A 22,910-nucleotide genomic window follows, 5' to 3' on the forward strand; every position below is an offset into this window, starting at 1 on the left:
TTTATTTTTCACTATAAATTATTACATCTCATTATTACAGAATTCATTTAATAATAGTAATGCAGAAATATAATTTATCTCCGTGTATATTTTGAGCGGCCAACTTAACCACATTCTTAACTAACTAGATCTAGTTAAATATGATTTTTATTTACCTTATCTCGTACTTTAATACCAATTACACTTCATGAACGGTCGTCCTTCTAATCTACCTACAAAACGGAAGCCTCATTATGAATAATTTGTACGAAAATGAACAAATCTCATAGTTAAAATTTTAGACTCTAGTTAAGTCATCTTCTATATAAATATGTGTAAAGTAAATTTTACGATATAGAATAGAAATCTGTATCTCACGTTGAGAAATTATAGAAATCTGCTATCTCTTTCTACTTATATTATCATAATTATGGAAGAAGGAGTATTGGGAATCAGGGAAAACGAAGAACTTAAAAGAAATGTTGTAGATACCAGATATGGTTACAAGAACCAGATAAGATGGTTAGGGTTACGTATGTGGTGAGAATGTCTGACCTGAACACTCCCAAGGGTGAACTGTGAGGAAAGGCTGTAGGATCCAGTCAAAGGTGGATATGCTGAAGGAAGTAAGACAGATTTTACTTGACAGTAATTCGACCTAACTGGACTTACGGAGGTGGAATATATAGGGTCTGATCCGCCGAATCTCTGTCGTACCTTTTTATGTCTTTAACCCTTACCATCCCATAATGAGCTCAATATCCCTCTCATTTCCAATTTTATTACATCTGGATATAAAAATAAATAATAAACAAGGATTTTCACGAAAATGTCCAGCATTTGCAAATGTTTTATTATTTTTCTTTATGAATTCTGTAACAATAAAGAAATAATTCGACTTTTGTAGACTTCATTTTTCCCCACCTTATGTTTTCCCACTGCATCAACAGTGACGTCATGTTATCTAATGTTACCTCTTTTTTTTACCAAATCACCCTACCATAAAACATTTTCAATGTTTAAATTCCCCTCCAGCCTTCTCATCAAATCCTCTAGTATCCACATTATCTAATCACTCTTCCACAGAATCCAAGACGACACTTGGAGTGCAAACCAACCAAAATTTGTCTTGCTCTTTGAATATACTCTCGTATATTGGCCCCTCTTGCGAAAATTGACGTTGGAATAATGTGAACAAACATAATAGTTGAATTTATTTAAGATAGTTTTATTTAAGCCTTTACTATTCTTTCTGATACATTAATAACATAAGTATAGTCTTGATTAACCATTTAAGCAAACCAAATCTCTATTACAGTGCGTTAGACGTGTACACTCGTTGTTAACTTTATAAAATTGCTATTAACTATAAAAACTCGAAATTTTAATAAAATACAATAAGAATATTATTTGGTGCGAGGTTTCCTTTATCTTACCAATAGAACTGCCAAGTATTTTATACGGAGGCGAGTGGAGGGAGTCAGCCAAATGATAAGTGGTTGGTACATGTTTGGTCTCCGCATTAGAGATTGGGGAATTACCTCACACAAATAGAAGCTCCTCAACCCTTGTGCAATGCCCGTTTTTTTACCGTAGATAAGAGATTCAGACCTCAGTCTCAGAGCATGATTTCATTTTGCGCAGAATTCAAAAAGCTCTTTTCTACCATGTAAAAGCTCTTGTGCGTGTCCCTAGTTATATAGGAGCAATGCATAGCAGTGAAGCGGTGCAAGATTTTTGAAAGAGCACAGAATGCTCTGGTAATCTGTAAGCCCCCCCCCCCCCAGAGATTGCAGAAAAAGTCGCTTGCAGTGACTATTATGACGTTGTACACTTGTGGTTGTTTTGCCCTACGTTCGTCGTGTATACACGTCATTGTCGTGATTTTAATTCCGCCCACTGTGGGGGGTTAAAAAATAACCAGGACTTTATCTGTATTTGATGTTTAATTCAAAGTTGAAATAATGATTTCTTAAGTATTGCTTCTAGATTGAAAAATTACTTAATTAATCTATAAAACAAAATTTCATTCGACATATCATAAAAGTTTAACCTTTATTAATTTAAAGTAAAAAGGTTACCTCAAGAAAAGATTAAAAAATGAAAAACAAGGATTCTGTATATATCGTATTGCTCCTCAGAGTATTTCTCATTTTACGACCGTACTCGCTTCTAGAGTATATCTTAAAGAGAAAGAGGGAGGTTTCCTATCCTTTATTGAGTTTTGTTTTTGATGTCTACCCAGGAGTGGATATGGATGTTATTGGATTCAGAAACTAAATTCTGTTCTGGTATTTTAGTTTTTTAACTTCATTTAATTGAAAACGACTTTTTTTTTTTAGCTTTCAGCTTTTTAGTATTATTATTTTTTCACACAATTTTTTTTTTTTTTAATTTATTAGTTAAGTTAGACCAGCGCCTAGATACGTCATAAGTAACAATGACAATAACTGACCACTACAAACTCACTAATTGAGAGGAGAAGTTACCCAGCGATAACACTCCCTAAGTCGTCTCCCAGGATTAGCTACTCTCTTCGGAACAGAGAGAAAATCGCGAGTCCACTGGCTGATTTTAATCGCCCAGGAGGATGATCTGGAAGGTGATGAGATGATAAGTGGCGGACTTTAGAGGATTGGAATGAGAGTGCAAGTTCTGAGGAAAAATGGAGCGTTAACGATAGTGCGGAGAATTTTAGACTGAAGAGATTGAATTCGCTGAAGATTGAAGCGTTTCGTTGAACCCCACAGTTCAATACCAGTACGTCCAGGTGGGTTTTAGTATAGAATTGTAAATCAGTCGTTTGTTATTAAGTGAAAGTTTTGAACGAAGGTCTAGTAGTCTTTTAACCCTCAAACCGCAAGATGAATTTTCCTGACACGAACACTAAGGTAGGGTCGGATTCGACCCGATACTATATTTTCTTGCTTACAGTGAAAAACTCAAATATAACTCAAAATAACACATTTATTTCTATATAAAATGTATAAATTTTTTAATAAATTGTATAATTTTATGGCATTAGTCTATTTAGAATGGACTAATAAGTGAAGAAATGAACTTGAAAAAGGAACTTTGTTTCAATGAAAACAGAACAGTTTACAAAAAGGTTGAATGGAAATTAAAGTAAAATAGTGGTGTGGTAACAAAATTATCACATTGTTAAGGAAAAAAATCATTTGATTGTTCGCCATTATCAGTGGGAACAAGTAGGACATATTTTCCAATCGTAAGGAGTAATTCCTTTGGAAAACGATCGTTTTTCAGTCTTTTTTCTTCTAGTAGAAGCGACAAGGCAAACGCAAGATTCTTGAGAAACGTCGAACGTGCATCTCCAGAGTAACTTTCTTCATTTTTGTTCCACTTGTGCAGGCCAAAACGTATAACGTTAATACCAAGATGCGGGTCGGATCCGACCCAGAATCTGACTTACTGAAAGAAATACAAACCTAGAGAGCGGAGAGACCCTTACAGAATCGGCGGAAACAGTGTGGGCTCTTCCTAAGGACTCACAGTAAGGGTATACCGAGTCTAATCGCTAAGAGTTAATTCTGGGGGGAACAATGGAAATATTTTTTTTCCTCGGGTCGGATCCGACCCGCATCTTGTGGTTTGAGGGTTAAGCAGTCGATAACGTCTGTTAACTTCAGTCGTGTGTGCGGGTTCCAAGTCAGTCCCCCCCCCTGCAATTAAAGAAAAAATATGTAGTTTTTTTAGGCGTACAAATATTTAAGGTTATTGGCGCCCGGAGCTTTTTTTCCCTTCGTTACTGATAACAGCGACCTCCAGCGGACCGTGAGAGCTGTAAAAATATAAAAGCCAGCAGTTGGATTCGAAAACAGGATCTCAAGATGTGTTCATCACGTTAATTTATTTTATTTCGTAAATAATTAGCTAATAGTTCCGGTTAATAAAATGCTCACGTAGTCCGGATTGTGGTTCAAAAAATAATAAGATAACAGAAACAGAATAATGTTTTCTTCCGTCAAGATCAATATAAAATGATCTTATGAGCAGTTTATTGCACGAATCGATCATTTCTACCTTTTGAAATATCTTAAGTATCAGTAGCTTTTTATATTTAAAATTAATTTCCCAAATAATAAAGGTTAACACCTTTAAACGATAAAAAGATTTTTAGGCCATTAAATAATAAATAATTTATTTCAGAAGCCATTTATGATTAACTCAGTGCTCTAATTTAAATCGTTGCAATAATTGAACTCAAATTCTGTAGCAGGCGCTGATCGAATGATAATGGAAAATTTTATTTGAATCATATTATAAACAGATTCATAAAAAAATTACGTCATTTGATTGCTTTTATTTTATTTATTTTTTTAATGGAGCTGATCGAGTCTTGCAGCTTCATGGTATTGATAAGTTTTACACAGAAAAAACGAGTTAAGCATCTCGTTAACACCCATTCTGTTTTATTCATGAATGTAGTTTGGTACTTTAATATTATAATAAAAGGATAGATTGTGACGAAGTATTGGTAAAAATTGATTGATACTTTTATATGTATCGATCAATACTCTGATTTAAAAACAAAAAAAAATAAAAAATAATTATTAATGTTCTAAGAAAAGCTTTTAACAAAAATAAAGCTTGAAGGATTTTTTTATTTTTAGAAGCTTTAAGATAAATCTAAAAGAATAAAAAGCAAGCTCGATTTCAATTTTAGTGGTCGAAATCAATGATAGTTTTTTTAAAAAAAAAAATAAACTAATGTGTGAACTTACAAACAACAAACTAGTATCAGAAAAATAACGGCAGAGATCTACTAAATACTACGAGGGTCGTTTGAAAAGTCCGTGCAAAAATAAAAACTACTTAATTTTTTGGGGTAAACCTTTTTTATTTTTCAACATAGTCTCCTTTTAGGCTTATACACTTCGTCCAACGCTGCTCTAGTTTGTTGATCCCTTCCGAATAATAGGATTTGTCCAAGTCTGAAAAATAGCCATTCGTTTCTGCAATCACGTTGAATAAAATCTTTTTCCCGCCAGCCATTTCTTCATATTGGGGAACAAATAGTAGTCCGAGGGAGCCAAGTCTGGTGAATAGGGGGGGATGTGAAACGAGTTGGAACCCTATTTCCATTAATTTTGCGACCACAACTGCTGAGGTGTGAGCTGGTGCGTTGTCGTGATGGAAATGGACTTTTTTGTGGGCCAATCGTGGGCGTTTTTCTTGCAGCTCGGTTTTCAAACGGTCCAATAATGATGAATAATATGCACCTGTAATAATTTTACCCTTTTCCAGATAGTCGATGAGGATTATTCCTTGCGAATCCCAAAAGACAGTCGCCATAATCTTTCCGGCCGAAGGAACGGTCTTCGCCTTTTTTGGCGCAGATTCCCCCTTGGTAACCCATTGTTTAGATTGTTCTTTGGTCTTAGGAGTGTAGTGATGTATCCATGTTTCATCCACAGTGACGAAACGACGCTTAAAGTCCTGCGGATTCTTCTGGAACAGCTGCAAACCGTCCTTGCAACACTTCACACGATTTCGTTTTTGGTCAAGCGTGAGCAATCGCGGCACCCATCTTGCGGATAGCTTTGTCATGTCCAAATGTTGATGCAAAATATTATGTACCCGTTCATTCGAGATGCCCACAGCACTAGCAATCTCACGCACCTTCACTCTTCTGTCATCCATCACCATATCATGGATTTTATCAATGATTTCTGGAGTAATAACCTCAACAGGGCGTCCAGAACGTTCAGCGTCACTTGTGCCCATATGGCCACTCCGAAAATTTTGAAACCACTTATAAACTGTTCTAATCGAAGGTGCAGAGTCACCATAATGTTTATCAAGCTTCTCTTTAGTCTCCTGAGGCGTTTTGCCTTTCATAAAGTAGTGTTTAATCAACACATGAAATTCTTTTTCGTCCATTTTTTGAAAATCATTCGACTTCCTCGATTCAAACGAATGCCAAACACAAAGAAATAGACCGATCTGGCTGAAACTTGGTGTGTGTTCTTCCAAGAGATGCTACTAACTAAACATAACCTCGATACGCGCCAGTAGTGCTATCTCTCTGACATTACACGAACTTTTCAAACGACCCTCGTATATTTGTAAAGGAATTTTCAGATTAATTAATTTTTGTAACCATATTCTAAATTTGTTTCTTGATGTGAAATAGTAAACTGAAATAAGAATAGGCTGTATTCATCATCTGAAACATAACAAATACTAGATTTCACAAAATTAAATAAACGTTTAACCCTATAAATTTTTTTAGTTACAATCAACGCATTACGTTATAAGTAACAAGGGTAACAATAAGCAACATATCACACATATCAGAGTGGAGAAGTTACCCAGCGGTAACACTCCAATAAACATTCTAAATTCTACTGACTCTCTTCATCAGAGAGGTGATCGCGAGGCCATGTTTTCAGCAACTTGTGTAACGAAAGAAATGTTCAAGTCTGTGTGAATGGTTTGATTGATGACGTAGAAAGGAGCTGTTTACTATAGAGAGAAGAATTTTAGCCTGCAAGGACTCTGGATCCTTTGCAGATTTGAGCGTTTGGTTGAACCCCACAGTTCGATGCTCAGAGTGGCTTTAATATACTTACATAAATAAGTCTTTTGTTGTCCAGAGTGAGTTTTGATCTATTGTCGAGTAGTTTTTTCCAGTTGTCGGAAGCGTCTCCTATAAATTTAAAGTATTTTCTTTAAGTCTAAAAACCAGTTTATTTTATTTTTTCTACTTACGGTCGCAAATAATTCAAAATTTGCTGGCACATGAAGTTTCTTGTTAAAATATAATGTCCTTGACTGTTGAGCTGTTGCTAACATGATCTGCAACATTCTTGCACTGTCTTTATCCTTCACAGTGTACCAATTTATTGAGTATAATGCTTTTTCAAAATTGTTCTTCTGCAAAGATCAATAGAATCAGATGTGAACTTGATGCTTTAATAGCGGAAGTTCCTCATTGTCAAGAAAAAAGATTCTCAACACTTACAGCGCCAGAGATGATTTCTCCACACCAGCAAATTACGAAAAATATGCCAATTTCCGCTATACCAAAGGCCAGTCCGGACATGAATGTATCTCCACTTCCCTGCAATATACAAATATTTGAACGAATCTGTATTAATTAATGTTCGATTTTTATTTTAAGTAAATTTATCGATTTATTTATTGGATTCGTGACATTAAAAGTGAATTATGTACAAAATTTTGTACATAAACTTACAAATATCATAGATATTCCAGCAATCGCAATCAAAGTGGCAGTAGCGTAACTAGTGAAGGATAAAGCCACTCCTCCCAATACGTTCAGGTCAGAAACTGCCCTGAAAAGAAAATGGAGTCTTTAATTTTTTTTTTGTTTTTTAAAGAAAAAGATTGAAAAGTAATTATTTAAAAAATGGAGTTTATGAACGATTATTGACTCTGGCGCCCGGAGCTTTTATCAGTGCACTTCCGGCCTCTGACAACTCTGTCTATTGCTGGACAGTGTAGCTGTAAGAAGTATTCAGGAATGGAAAAACTAAGGGCCAGCAGCTGGATTCAAACTTGGGATCCCTGAGTGAGAATGCAGGATGTGGTCACCACTGAGTTCATTTCCTCTAAATATTATTATTATTATTGCAATCAAAACTTATGCTGAGGAAAACCTGCGAATGGATCTTAGAAATTGGAAGGGCTGCATCTTTTCGGGCAGCCAAGCTGCACTGAAGGCCCATACTTCCTTCAGAACTACCTCTCCCCTGGCTTGGCATTAAATAAAGTTCGTCTGGAATGGGTGCCGGGTCACGTGGGTATTAAGGGGAATGAAACAGCTGATCAGGCGGCCTGGAATGCGGCTAAACCCATTCATTGGCCCGGAAACTGTCCTGGGAAATCACCAAGGGTGCAGAGTTCGTGTGGCTCTCAGATACCGGATCTGGAGAGAACATGAAAAGAACTGGGTGATGTGTCCTGGGTCAAACACAGCTAGACTATGATGTCTTGGCTGTGTAAACAAAGGGCCAAAGAGAGAGACTCTGTGCTTGAGCAGGAATCAGTTCACTCTAATTACAGGCCTATTTATGGAGCACAGTAGGCTTCAGGAAGCATCTGTACCATAAGGGCCTTATTAGCTCGGAACCGTTGTGCTGATTGTGCCAGGAAGAGGAGGAAACGGCCTCTCACTTGTTGTTTGATTGCGTTACAATCGAGTGGTTGCGCTGTGAAACCTTTGACACTTTGAGACCAAAGGAGATCGTAGCGCAAAAAGAACTAGTAGTGAATGTCCTCAACCTTTTTAGAAAGGGGAGGTTTTGTCTGTTAGATCCAAAATGGGAAGGCATAGTAAATCTCTTAAGGATGCGGTGCCGTGGGGCATAGGTCTGTCCCGCTTTCTAATCTTACTATTATTCTGGCAATGGCTAGCTCAATTTTTGGAAAATATCTTCCAAGATTTTACATAATCTTGGTACGTAGATGATCATAGATTTATTATAACTTTTCTTTAAACATTTTACTAGGGAAATTTGTTTTTTATTGGGACATTTCTGGAGTAGGAGTTGGTATAGGCTTCCCTATATGGTAACAATTGAGGGTAATGTACTCCACGGAATTATGACTCAAGTATTCGGTGTTTCAAGAAAAGTAGTGAGTTAGAACCTTTAAAAAAAAAGGGGTTCTATAAGAGGAAGTCGTGAGAGTGTTCTCACCAGAGTTCTTTTTAAGGGTTTTTTGACCCTAAAAATACGATCCGGAAGCATAGTATGTACAACAGACAAACACAGAACTTTAAAACATTTACCTGATGATCTGTTGATGTTTTCTGATGCATTCTTTTACGCATTGTACTTGACAATTCAGTAGAGCTGGATTGTTATCTAGCTCGTAACTAGATACGCTCTCATCGTATAGCTGCTCATAGAGAATTATAGCTCTATCTTGTAATCTATTTATTGCATAAGTTAGTGTATCTAGCTCTAAACGAACATGTTCCACAAGTGAATAAAATAATGGTACACTAAACGAGATGATTAAAATATGCACTATCTGTGCAACAGCTATATTTAAGCAACTGATGGTAAAATTCCAATAATTATCACTACCAAATGGTGTCCATTGTAATTTGGGCAGATTTAATGATACACCATATTTTGTGTAAACTTCTTGCCTATTGTTTTTAAAGTAATCAACCAATGGTATTACTATTGTTATTATTGTATCAGTTATTGTGAAATAAAAAAGACACGTATAAAATACCGTCTTATTGTACTTTTTATTGTAATTTAATCGATTTTTTTTAAATTGATCAGTTACAGCGTCAAATTGTACACTATTATCGAACATAAGTGTTAATAAGTTTGTCAATTTTGATCTATGAACGTTATAGAATACAAAGCAAGACATTATAATACACATTATCAACAAACCGTTAACTACCTTGACTATATAATCAAAATTATCACTTACTAAGATAAGCGATATCACTTTGCTGATTATATCGAATATGAATATGAAAAAGAAAATGGAAAAGTGAACAATACTCTTCAACCGTTTTTCTGGATTAAGACGTGGATAAATACAGGAGATCCTGAGTAAGATACCATATTGTTCATCAAGAATTGTATGCAATTCTTCCTTATCTTCTGTAATTAAACTATCTAAAAAAGGCATTGTTTGGGTACAGATTTAGTTTAGGTTGTCACACTTGGAATGTACAGAGCACAATGACAGAATGTATCAGGCACTTTTATGTACATTATTCAGAAGATTAATATTTATTAGAAAACGTTATACTGGACAACTTTGCGCATTTAGTCATAAATATTTAAAATTGAAATCAATAATCAATATATCAATATTGAAATCAATATAACATGCTTGTACTTGGGATGAAAAAATAATTGCTATTTCAGTCGTGTTACATTTATTTTGCCGAGCTTTCGACCTAGGGACTAGGTCATCTCCAGGGCTAGTTTACAAAGTAATATTTTTACATTTTAAGGTTGGTGTGTCTTCTGTCTTGTCTGTTCATGTCTAGCCCTGAAGATGACCTAGTCCCTAGGTCGAAAGCTCGGCAAAATGAATTTTACTCGACTGAAATGGTAATCATTTTTTCATCCTAATGAAACTATGATTCAGTCACCAAAAAGAATGAACAACAATGCTTGTACTTATCATCAACATATACAAAATTCTTATATTTTTTTATTTAGAGTTTGAATTACAGCATAGTTTGTCTAGTAAAATCTTGAAATGTCTTGTAAAATCTTAGAGGCCTCGTAATTCAAATATACCGTCAATCTATTTATATTCTTAGGCTTCATGGGCAAAACGTGGAGTTCACAGGGCGCACAGTAATTCAATTAGTATGTTCCACTTTTATTATTTTTTTTTTAATTACAATATTTTTAATTTTTTTTAGATTGAAAGAGTAATAATGGTAAAATTCCAATCTCCAACTACTCGTGGAGTTCCCTTCGGAGAGGAGAGCTAATGGAGTAAATCCCAGAACGTCTGCGGTAGATGTGTAGGGCAGGGAAGGAAGCGTAAGGTCCAAGGTAGCGGAGGTATCCCTCACTGCTGCTCTTCTCTCTTTTCCCATCGTTTCCCTTGTACAATCCAAACTGTCAAGGCGACCCATGCTGATGGTTGGACAGCCCAGTGGTGACTGGATCGAATACTGAGCCCCTCCTTAGGTACCGGTCTGCCTCTATAAATTAAGTAGCTTTTCCCGTTCCATGAGGACTTTGAAGGTACTTTTTTCTTTTTTAACCTCCCTCAAAAAGCCTTTGGAATAGTGGCTGTGTAAGAAGGATATCGCTTCCCACCTCTCTTCCCTGTACATTCCTGCAGAGAGCCTGGATTTCCAGGTGCTGGGGCTTAGAGAGAGAGGCCTCAACGTGTGTAATAATAAACTATTTACAGTCGACTCTTGATAAATCGAAATCCAAGGGACTACAAGAAAAATTCGAATTATCGAGACTTCGAATTATCAACAAGTTTGAATTATCAAGAGGAAAGAGAACAAAATTCGAATTATTAAGAGTTTTTATTATGTATATATGTACATACTCTGAAAATACTTATGAGCTTACCTAAATTTTAGACATATTATATAGCCTCAAGTAAAAAAGTAAAAATGAATATTGATAGTTTTGGCGACATCTTTTTTTTTCGAACCACTTTCCACGGCCGCGATAATGTTTTCTTTGTCGGACACAGTTCCCCTTTGCATTCATAGTGACAAACTAAGAAAGAGAATCGGAAAGTTAAACTGGGCTGAAAGGAGAGGGAAAACATTACGCAGGAAATGAACAATAAGCGGAAAATGAGAAGTAAACATTACTAGGGAAAATTCGAATTATAAAGAGGTTGAAGCGGCCTCGTTCGAATTATACTCGTAGAGCCTTCTCTCCCCATGATGTTAAGGGAAAAGGATTTCGAGTTATCGAGCGTATCGAAATACACTGCATTTTTTCGATTTACCGAAGTTAGCCTCTGTTGAGTTTGAATTATCGAAAAATTCGAATTATCGAGGTTCGAATTATCGAGAGTCGACTGTATTTGTTCTGAGAAGTTTTGCTTTTTGAATATATAACAATCCTCTTCGCCGACTGGAATAGCCAATGGTCCCGCGACTTCCTTGCGGTCTGAAGACCTAAACATCATTAATATCGTAAATATCATTAATATTTAATAATATTAAAAAGGAGCGTCACATGGGTTTGAGGATCGGATTGTACTGTATATTAAACGTTTGAGTTCTATGGACAATTTCGAGCATCGTACAAATTGATCACACGTTTTCCTCATTGTTTGTCTTTAAAGTCTAGTACGTGGATTCCACATGAGGCATTTGTCTATTGAACAGCCCAAGAAAGCGCCGCACCAGGACTGGGCAAGGAAGAATATTGCTAATGAAGAAGTCAGGAGGACAGTTGCCTCGTTCATTACTGTTGAAAGTTGTAAAAATGGTATTATTGTACAATAAGGCCTTTTCTTTAAAAAACCCTCAATTAGCAATTGGAATAATTATAACATGTAGCCCAGCTGTGATATTGGAACTCGTGAAATGTTGGCCATGTCGGGTACAGCTGTTCCCCCTATTCAATCAATCACCACATAATGTTGACAAGTTTAACCATACAGAGATCCCTGACAAGACGATGTGACTTACAGCTGGTAAACATTAGTGGTTAAACTTCTTTTTATTTTGGTAATTTCTTTAAAAGATTCTGTAATTACTTTAAATTGATTAAGTAATGATGATTTTTTTTTTATTGTATCTATTTATCAATGAGTTGTTTTATAGAAAATGACTCAGTAGATTCTACTGAAACTGTCAGCTGACTATTAAGATAGGTTCAGTTCAACGCGTAAATGATAGAAGCTAAATGGAGATATCAGCACCAATTCATTCTTGCTGAACAATCCACTTCTCTACGGACGAGTGTTCCGTGAAATTGGAATTGTTGTTATCTAGAAGAAGCTTGCTGCAATTCTGCACCCGGATCTCTCCCAAAACAAATCATTCACCTTACACATGACAATTCTCTCTGCTTGGAAATTAATTGTTTTTATACTGTGTTAAAATAATTTAGGTTTCAATTTAGTTTTTTTTTATTAAATTAGATCGTCAAAAATACTCGAATACTTCAAGTTTTCCGTGAACCTCAAATCACGTATTTCCTGTGATAATTCAACATCGCAATTTTAAAACGTTTCCCCTCTTTATATTTTTTCTCAAATGAACGATTATTTTTAATAAAGCCGGTATTTCTACGAATAAATGGCTAAAAAAAAATCACTTACTTTTGAACAAAATGGCTCCAACCAAAATTGAGAAGCAAAACTGGATTAATTTTTAAAAAAATATTTTTGTTCGCTCGTGATCGGAGACGTTCGGCCAGTTCGGCTGGCTATGACATCGCGCAGGTACTGACGTACGCATCCGCTTGTTAGACTTTCAGCTTTTCGTGTATATTTAAAACCTTATTCTTATTCTCTGAAGCTTTGTACATATTTTACCGTAGTTTCTATGTTATTCTATGCCATTCTATCGATACCAATCTGCCCCCTCTCTACCTTCTCTTAGACCAAATGGTCACCTCCTTATCTATTGAGGGAGTCCGCTACAGACCAGCGTGTCCTGAACAGTGCTTGTGTCTGCTGTATGTGCTGTTGAGCCTGCTGTATTTGCTGTGCTTCTCACCGCCTCTGCTACGCTTCGCTTCCGCCGAGCCTTGGTGGTATATATGTACCACATCACTCGATTGGCATCAAGGGACATCACCCCAATTGTTCTACGCTTCGCTGGCCACTCCATGGACCCGCTTCCGGAGCAAGGTTTGTTCTCTCCTTACGCCTTTCCTGAGATTTCCCTCTTTCTCAACGCTACGCTTAACCCACAGACACGCATATACCATTTCCGCTTTCCTTAGAGACGCATATACCTCTACCATATCCGCTTTCTTGGCATTCGCCTATACACCCCTAGCACTGCGCTTCAGGAATTCATTCCTACCGTTGCTCTACTTCGTTTATATATTTCCTATATTTCTATTTGTTTATGTATTTAATTGTGAGTTATTCACGATTATACAACTCTCACGCGCTGACAGTTTTATTCATATTCATTATTATTATTATTTATGATTACATAAAATTATTTATTAAAGTATCGTAAAGTGAGAGAGAAAATAAATAATTGGAATACAAAATTAATTAACTTTACCTTAGTAACAAGTTTCTGAAATGAAGACTTCAAGTGATAAAATGATAGAGCTCATTAAGTTTTATGAACATTATTCTAAATATTAAGAAGCTATTGAATTCTATCTTTTTTCAATGTGCAGATCTTATGTTATTCAATAAAATAATATCGATTTGTTTAGCAGAAATGTCTTGGAGTTGCTTTGTATTATTCAAAAACACCTTACCATGTCGATATAAATAATAAAGAAATAAGTGTTTAGCTGTGTGGATTATCAGACTTCTTACATCATCTTAACATTTACCACATCCATAAACTGCTATTTCACCGTAATTGCTCTACCAGGGCCTCTAAACAAGTGGTGGTTTTTAACAGATATGTGGTTGTACGAGTGGTCAAAATACCACCAAAACGAAATTAGAATTATCTAATTTATAATTTAGCTTAGATTCAAATTTTAGATTTAATTTGGTTTAAATATTAACCAACCCGGAAAAGCCTCTTCGCTGAATCGATTTTTATCCCAGTTTTGTGGGATTTTTCCCCCAGAAACTACTCTTTCACTTTCCCTGACCATTTAGTTGGAACATTTCCCAAGAGGAATTCATAAAAGGACTCTTTTGAGCAAGAGAGAGAGAGGAAGACTGTCCTCTAAGTGCCATTCCAGTCAAATGTACACCATCTATAAAATATTAAACCGATTTAAAAGTTAATTGATGTTCATATTTCGAAGAGAATCAACCGATCACATTTTGGAATAAGTTTACAGTAAGCTAGCGATTATTTCGAGTATCGATTTATTCTTTAAAGCTTCATTTATACACCATAGTACAAGTAGGAATGTTACATTTATAACAATCGTTGTTTCTAAGCAACTTTACTTATTTAGGAGGGGGTTAAATAAGGTTTTCTAAACTTCCATTTTAGATATTTTAAGGTTTTACTACCTGCTAAGTATTTGATTATCAAATTTCTAACCAAACTTTCAAGAAGATAGAAAATCAACACAACGGAAGTGCAATTTTAAAGAAAGACTTTTCCTGTAATTCACTATGAATTTGCCAAACAAATTCATTTGAAGCTGATCTAATGGCGGACTTAAGCTTAAATGTCAGTTTGGCTTGTAGTATTTTCTCAATTAATAGTTTGGTCCAGAGGGAATGTGTTGCATTCTATCGACATTATTATTAAATTGATCTTTTAGTTCTTTTTTTTTAAATAATAATACTGAGTTAAAAGAAAATTCAATTATATTCGTAAATTATGGTAAGAAAAAGTCATGTGAGTGTTCATACGAGATTCTTTTCTTGAGAAAGTGAAGTGAAACTGTCGAATATTGGTGAAAACGATCTTAACTTAATAAAAATGTATTGAAAATTGAGAATGATTTTCTTTTTTTTAATTACGTCAATAGAGACGTCATCAGAACTTATTCCAAGGACCGGATGGCGTTTCTAGAACTAACCAGGCTAAATCTCTCCTCTCTAAATTTTTCTCTAATAATTAATTTTTGCAATGAAGTTTATCGTATCTTTTAAAATTTCAGAAAAAATGAAATTTTTGAAAATCACACTCCTAGTCTAACAATTATTTCTAAAATGCAATTTCATCAGTACTTCGGAGATCTTAAGAGCTTTTCCAAATTGAAAATTCAATTAAGAAAATTTTAATAAGATCGCCACGCTTCCTCTCACTTCCGGAGTAAATGAAAGCATTAATAAGGGGGGAAAAAAATCTCAAAGCATCTTTCACAGTTTTAATGCACTTTTAAAACTTTATTAAATGCAGTTTTAATTACCTAATTAAAATTTAATTACACCAAGCGTAATACTAGCAAAACTAGGTTATATTATTAGCGTAATTTCTGCTTCATTAATTAGCCCTGCTTCAGTTTTTTGTGTTTGTACTTTATAATGATGTTGTAATTTATAGGTAAATAAGCGAGCTAGTTAATTGGAACAAACTAGTTATCTAAACTAGACTTTAATATAAAAATTTCGCTACAAAAATATGCAATTAAAATAACCTCTTGTATTTTGGAAGTTAATAATTTTTTTAGCGTTTTTCATTTATTTATTTTTTTTCATGAAATAGTTTCTTAATTATGTAAAGGAAGAAATTTTATGATGTAAATTGGAGTTAGAGGAAGTCAAATGAGTGTCACAAAACGGATGTCCTGTTATTATTATTATTTTTCTACAATAGTTATTTACTTTGTAAAATTAATTTATCGAAGGTTAAATGATTTTTCAGTCGAAAAAAAAGGGAAATAAAAATCGACTCCGAACGATGAGTCAATTTAATTTTTACAGAACAATTGACTGTTACGATTATGTGACACACGTTTAATACAATTAAGATTTAAAAAAAAAAAAAAAAATTGCTGTACGCATGATTGGAACAGAATCTTGATGAGTTGTCAGTCTGCAATTTGCATCAAATACAATTATTTCAATTTTTTTCCCCATTCAATTTGTTATTTACTTTGTAAATCGCGTTTTTTTTAAAGGAGTATTAGTTATTTTATTTATTTTTGTGGAAGATGTGTTGCGGTACTAGTCTATATTCCCAATGGTTTATATGAGAAATTTATAGTAAAGTATAGTTAGCTAGTCGCCACGATAGCCGTGCGGTTATAGGCTAGACCTGCACAGCTAAGATGTATTGCAGTACTAGTCTATATTCCCAATGGTTTATATGAGAAATTTATAGTAAAGTATAGTTAGCTAGTCGCCACGATAGCCGTGCGGTTATAGGCTAGACCTGCACAGCTAAGATGTGTTGCGGTACTAGTCTATATTCCCAATGGTTTATATGAGAAATTTATAGTAAAGTATAGTTAGCTAGTCGCCACGATAGCCGTGCGGTTATAGGCTAGACCTGCACAGCTAAGATATATTGCGGTACTAGTCTATATTCCCAATGGTTTATATGAGAAATTTACAATAAAGTATAGTTAGCTAATTGCCTCCGTCCACGATAGCCGAACGGTTATAGACTAGACCCGCAAAGCTAAGATGTATTGCCTAATCGCCTCCGTCCACGGCACCTAATTTGGTAAAGTTGGATGTAAAGCCTGCCTGAAAAAATAGCCATTACTTCACTTTACTTTTATTCCTTCCTATCCTAAATAAAATAGGTAATTCAGTGTTCTTTTCTACGCTCTCTCGTGTAAATTGCAATCCCAACTTTATGATTCACGCAGCATTATTTATTTAAACGTAACAGTTATAAACTGCAAGTAACAGAAATTGCTTCTTTGGCTGATAAGCAAGGTAATATAAAGTCTCCAAGTCTATTTCAAGTCAGCCTAAACTCATATTTATAGAGTTGTTATTCGTTATGTTGTAGTTGAATCTCAAATGATAGTAATATGCTTTCCCCTCCTTTTTTTTTGTAGAGGGAGATTTTAAGGAAAATATTCATCCTTAAACGGGGAAATCGGAATTTAGAAAAAATACAGGCAGCTCTGTGAGTCAGATACGCGTTGGCAAACATGTTAAAAGAAATTAAAGGGCAAAGACTTGATTATTAGATGTGAGACTCGTTGAGGCAAGGTTAAATATAACGAAATAAGTTGTACGGAAATGAAGAAGAAAAGATGTGGCAGAACGAGGTGAAGGTGAAAATAGAAAGAGGACTTTGTGAAACTGGAGATTGCAAGATGGAGATAGAAAGCTAAAGGAAGGAAATGGTGGAAAATTGTCGAGGAAAGCCCGCTTCTAGAGTTGCATAAAGCGAGTATGTATAAAATACAAACAATTTTAAATAGGTATATGTTAAAATGTTTAGCTAAAAGTCCATTATAAGGCTTCACACAAATAAACAGGAAAGGTTACTCCCTGAACCGGCATTAAGCAAGATTGGAGGAGGAGAGTTAAGTAGTTTAGGAAAGTGGAAGAGGAAAGTGAAAGTGAAGAGGTCGAAGGACAAGAGCTGGACGACCGAAGGTGAAAAGGGATGCTGCTAACATCTTTGATCTCAACAAAACAAAAAGTCAGCCGCACAAAACAGGGAATCTGGAGGCACAAACCTTTGAACTAGAGGCAGCTTGGCTCTCTAGAGTACTCTTGATAAGGTGGAAATGCTACGTTAAAAATAGCCCAGACTTTGTTTTCAGAAGTACTTGGCAAATAGATAAATATTACATTCTAACTTGTATAATCGAACCAAAAAAATATCCCGTTTCTGTCCCAGTTTCTGGGGGAACATTGTTGTTATTCTTTCTGGGAGATCTTTCTCTCTCACAGAGTGAGACAGAGTATGTGAAATAGACAATACCAACCGAAATAGAAGACCATAAAACAAAAAGCAAAACAGGGACGGTAAAATCAGGTCAGTCTTTTAAGTTGTAAAGGGAGAATAGCAATTAAAATTGTTCTTTAGTTTGTAAGTTTATAATATCAATAGTAAAGTAAAGTAATAAGTAAAGTAATTGCCTATTTTTTCAGGCTAGCTTTACGTCCTACTACCATTTACTAGGTGTCGTGGACGGAGCCGACTAGCAAACATACTATACTGTAAATTTCATTTATTAACCATTAAATAAACTGCAGGGCCTAAAGACCGGGAATCGAACCCACTAACCAACAATACATCTTAACATTGCAGGTCTAGTTTCTTACCGCCTAACTTACTTTGCTGTAAATTTCTTGTATTAACCATTAAGTAAAATCCAAGGCCTAGACCGGGGGAATCGAACCCACTAACCAACAATACATCTTAGCATTGCGGGTCTAGCCTATAACCGCCAAACATACTTTACTGTAAATTTCTTTTATTAACCATTAAGTAAAATCCAAGACCTAAAGACCGGGAATCGAACCCACTAACCAACAATACATCTTAGCTTTGCGGGTCTAGCCTATAACCGCCTAACACACTTTACTGTAAAATTTCTTTTATTAACCATTAAATAAAATCCAAGACCTAGACCGGGAATCGAACCCAGTACCACAACACATCTTATTAGCTTCGCAGGTCTCGCCTCTAACTGCTCGGCTACCGAGGTCCTTTGTAATATCAATATTTAGGTTATTTTTTTAGATTTAGTTGATAAGAAGAGACCATAGATGGTTACCCAGAACATGTGCGCGCATAAAGAAAATAAATAAATGAAGCTGTGAAAATTTCGTATTCTCACTAAAGCTGTTTTGAGAATAATTGAACTTTAGATTGTTGCGATTGGGTTCATTCAATTTCGTATCGAATTGAGAAATAATCATTTTCAGGTCCTTTTAGTTATTAAAAAAGAAGGTAGCCCAAAACTTTATGTATCGATTAGGGTTACTCCCAAAGGGATCGTTAGCGGAAGTAATATTTTTTACTGAAATGATTTTTCATTTTATTGATATTTTCCTCCAAGATGGCTCCAACGTTTTTCTTGGTACTGTGGCCTAGTACTATTTTTCTTCTTTTTCATCGGTTTTCAAGCTTCCAATCTGGCAACATCCTCTACAAAACCGTGGAAACAGTAAGCCGTGTGAACGATCATAAGACAAGTCAGCCAAGTCTGAAGTAAGATCTCTATTAGATTGAGGATGGATTTTTTTCTTTTTCTTTTTGTAATCAATGGGTGACCAGCCACACTGTGGAGTTTACGGAAATTAGATGGCTGATATAGCAGCAGCAAAAAAGGGAACGATCCTGTCAGGTAAGGGAGGAATCTGGTCACCAATGAACAAGCAGGGAAACAACGCAGGCTGAACTTCTCATTTCTCTTTCCAAATGGATTACTCTTCCACGAAAAGAAAATGTTTGCCCTGTTTTCAGGTAAATGTCAGGTCACGATTACTGATAACATGGGTGTCTAGAGTTTGAGCCCATCATATTTATCTCTCTGTGGCGATTAGGGAAATGATGAGTGAATTCCTCGTACAGTGTTTAATGATCAAACGGAAAACAACATATAAATGGTGCTAAGAGCATCAAAGGAGTTTTCCACCTGAAAACATATGGAGCAAAACTCTTAGCTAAGCATTAAAAAAATCCAGGAAAATTCGATTTAGACTGCTTTTGGGGTTAGAGCTTGGGAAAAGCTTCCCTTTAAAGTTTCACTTTTACTTTGTGTTGGTCCTATCATTTATATACTACTAAGGAGAATTTGATTGGCTTTAAAAACTCCAAGTTAAAAAAAAAAATCCTTAACCAAAGTGCATTTTTACTAAATGGATTATTCATACCTTTAACTGCACTAGCTGCCCAGAAATATTGCAATCAGAAATAACTTTTTTAAAGTCCTCTAAGCTCACTTAATGTACACATATATAAGTCTTAATTTTGGGTCTTACTCCACTCGTAAGATCATGAAATTAAGTTTCAAGAAAACTAAAATACGGTAACAGTAATAAGAGAAAGTCGTGTCAGTGTACACACCATATTTTTATTTTTAGATTTTCTCGAAAACTGAAAAAAAAGACGTTAAAGAATATCATTTAAGTTCATTTGAATGCTTTTAAATATTTGACAAGAAAATTCAAGAGACCACTAAGCCAGTACTGCAAACAGTTGTTTTTATACTAGTTGTTTATTTAAACTTTTGCATTTAATTCGATTATTGAAATTAAGTTGGTCACTCTGCTCAGATATAGTTTATTTACCAGCTGGTACGTCTAGTCTAGTTACCGGCGGCCATCTTTTGGTTGTCCGTTATCTTTCAGTTTTTTTTACGTGAGTTTTAGTGATTATTTTATTAGTTTCAATGTGAAATTTCGTTCTTTGAGTTACAATTTTGCTATTCTTAGTGCGTGGCATTTCAGCAATAGTGGGAACAGTGTGGTGATTAGTTGTAAGAATGCAAATGCTCGGTTTGAGCTGGAGATCTGGTACTAGGTTAAATGTAATGTTTAGCAAGGTAAGTCTTAATTTAGTTTATAAATAATAAAAATTTTAAGAAACTCAAACGAATTTTTAAGTAATGCATCATTTATTTTAAATTATAATTAGTGTTGCAACGGTTAGTGACGTTGAATGGTATTGTTCAGAGGTGTGTAATTCGTTGTATGATTTAATTTGTAATTGTACCAAAAGTTCTTATACATTTTTAGTTTTAATATTTTCTGTGTTACCGATTGCAATGAACACAATATTATTAATTCCAAAAGAGTTACAATTATAAATTGAGATAACCAACGGTACAGGTTTCTTTAAAATAACCGACTGGTCCTGTACTCTGTTCTGACCTGTCTCGTCATCTTTGTAATTTCTTTTACTTGCATTAGATTAAAGGAAGTACTGCTTTCTTGCTGAGTTTCTATTTTTAATTTTCAGCGGAAATAGTTTTGCTTTTACTAATTTGCTCTGGATATCCATAAATTAAAATTACAGCAGTAATAGGTAAAGTAGAGAGATTGGTAAAATAAAATAGATTTAAACAAAAAAAATGTGGACTGAAATTGGCCATAATCTTTATTGGAACAAAATGGATAAATCAACAAAAAAGATATTCCATTTATAGTCTCACCTATAATTAGGATTTCAACCTACAAACTGAACAATATAGATGTTTAATTTTGAATAAACAATAATTCATCATACAAAGAATGTTTAAATCCTAATTCTGCATATAATAATTGAATTTATCATACCAGCATTTTGAACATTGTAAACATACGTTTACTTTATTCAATTTCCTTTCAATCAATTCTCTTTTATTAAGTTGTACTTTCTGGAAGTTCTATATACATTTTTATCGTCCTCTATTAAGAAATACTGTTTTTACATCTAAATTAAAACAATTCCAACCTTAAATAATTTTGTTACATCTATCTTGGTTATTTTAGTAGCCGCAGGTGAATCAAATACATTTTTTTTAAAGTATATATTTTGACAGCTAGTCTTACTTTAAATACGTAATAATGTTCTATTTCAGCGTTTTTCCAACCTTTTTTGACTCGCCTACCACTTGGTAGTACATCATGATAAATTGTACCACTTCGTAAGAATGATTGTATTTCGTGAAATTTGTTATTCCGAGTGTGTTATTTTATTATTATTATTATTATTATCTTAATTTGTATAGAGATACTACAATGTATCTGTCACAAAGGAGTTCAGGTTCATTTTCACTTTATAAACTTTGTTGTTCATTCTTTTTTGGTGACTGATTCATAGTTTCAATGGGTTTGAAAAAATAACTGCCATTTCAGTCTAGTAAAATTTATTTTGCCGAGCTTTCGACGTAGGGACTAGATCATCTTCAGGGCTAGTTTAGAAAGTAATACTATTACATTTCAGGGTTGGTGTGTCTTCTGTCTTGTCTGTTCATGGACTGAGACAAGACAGAAGACACACCAACCCTGAAATGTAATAGTATTACTTCTAAACTAGCCCTGAAGATGACCTAGTCCCTACGTCGAAAGCTCGGCAAAATAAATTTTACTACGTAGACTGAAATGGCAGTTATTTTTTCAATTCCTTTATAAACTTTGTTAAGTGTAAGATCTTAGTTTTAACACTTTTTTTTTAAATAATTAAAAATTGCGTAGATACATATTTTTCTCTTCAAAATTATTAATTAATTTACAAAGTTCTTCTTTAAGGATTATTATATTTGTGCCCAAATCTTCTAAATTAATTTCTTTTAAGTACTCATCTATCTGTAAGTACCAATTAAATTTAATGTTGCTTGGATAGGAGCTTACTCATTACAGTCTCTTTAAGCAGATTTTTACATAGTTCTAATTTAAGTTCTGTCACATGACAATTCTATTAAATTTTCTTTTTCTTTTGTTGATAATGATGTAGCTTTTCCTAAATTTTCTTTATAGAAGGGGGTTGAAATCCTATTATCATTTTTGTTTTCGGATTTTGGAAAATACTACATGAAAGACAATTTCAATCCTGTTAAATGTACTATTATATTTTCTTGTATATCTTGAGACAGACTAACCTTATTACTGCACTTATTAACAACTTTACTGTATAATATTATTAATTAAAATAATTTTTATGTAGGTATTATAGGAAAAATCGTTTCTATATTTTTATGATTTAATTTTTTTTATGTCCGCCATTATTGATTATTTTTCGCGTACCACATGTTGGGAAACGCTGTTCTATTTGAATCTCTATTTTTATTAAGAGCCTATCTGTCTACATTTCTATTAGGATGCTTGTGGATTTTGTATTGTCCTAAGTTTTGTTCAATTTTATGGGGATTACGTTTCAGTTTTAGTTGCTTCTAGCCGCTGTCCCATTTTTTTCCCTGTTTGTGACTTATGTAAATATCTTTTGGAGCTTC

General features: G+C 34.5%; 2 protein-coding genes across 9 annotated transcripts in view; one reads left to right on the top strand and one right to left on the bottom strand.

Moving 5' to 3' along the window:
- The window catches only part of LOC141450775 (ly6/PLAUR domain-containing protein 6B-like), a 325,478-nt gene that overhangs the window by 138,122 nt on the left and 164,446 nt on the right, over positions 1 to 22,910 (top strand). The window contains exon 1 of one of the 7 annotated variants that reach the window (XM_074121577.1): positions 20,410 to 20,522. The exons of the other annotated variants lie outside the window; for them this stretch is intronic. The gene's annotated coding sequence lies outside the window, so the exon portion shown is untranslated. Of the gene's footprint in view, positions 1 to 20,409; positions 20,523 to 22,910 lie in introns of those variants that run through there. 7 annotated transcript variants of the gene reach the window in all.
- Positions 44 to 9,703, bottom strand: LOC141450771 (uncharacterized). 2 transcript variants are annotated; one of them, XM_074121566.1, is made up of 5 exons: positions 8,759 to 9,703; positions 7,202 to 7,301; positions 6,968 to 7,066; positions 6,715 to 6,879; positions 44 to 212 (listed from the first exon to the last, which is right to left on the bottom strand). In XM_074121566.1, exons 1-5 carry the CDS (start codon positions 9,625 to 9,627, stop codon positions 204 to 206), a joined length of 1,242 nt encoding a protein of 413 aa, XP_073977667.1. In that variant the 5' UTR covers positions 9,628 to 9,703; the 3' UTR covers positions 44 to 203. The 2 variants fall into 2 exon arrangements, with proteins under 2 accessions (XP_073977667.1, XP_073977666.1); XM_074121565.1 differs by lacking the exon at positions 44 to 212 and adding an exon at positions 5,719 to 6,169.

The sequence above is a fragment of the Rhodnius prolixus genome, unplaced genomic scaffold (genome assembly GCF_049639745.1).
Source record: "Rhodnius prolixus isolate KJV_2025 unplaced genomic scaffold, Rpr scaffold_8, whole genome shotgun sequence".
Taxonomy (NCBI): Eukaryota; Metazoa; Arthropoda; class Insecta; order Hemiptera; family Reduviidae; genus Rhodnius; species Rhodnius prolixus.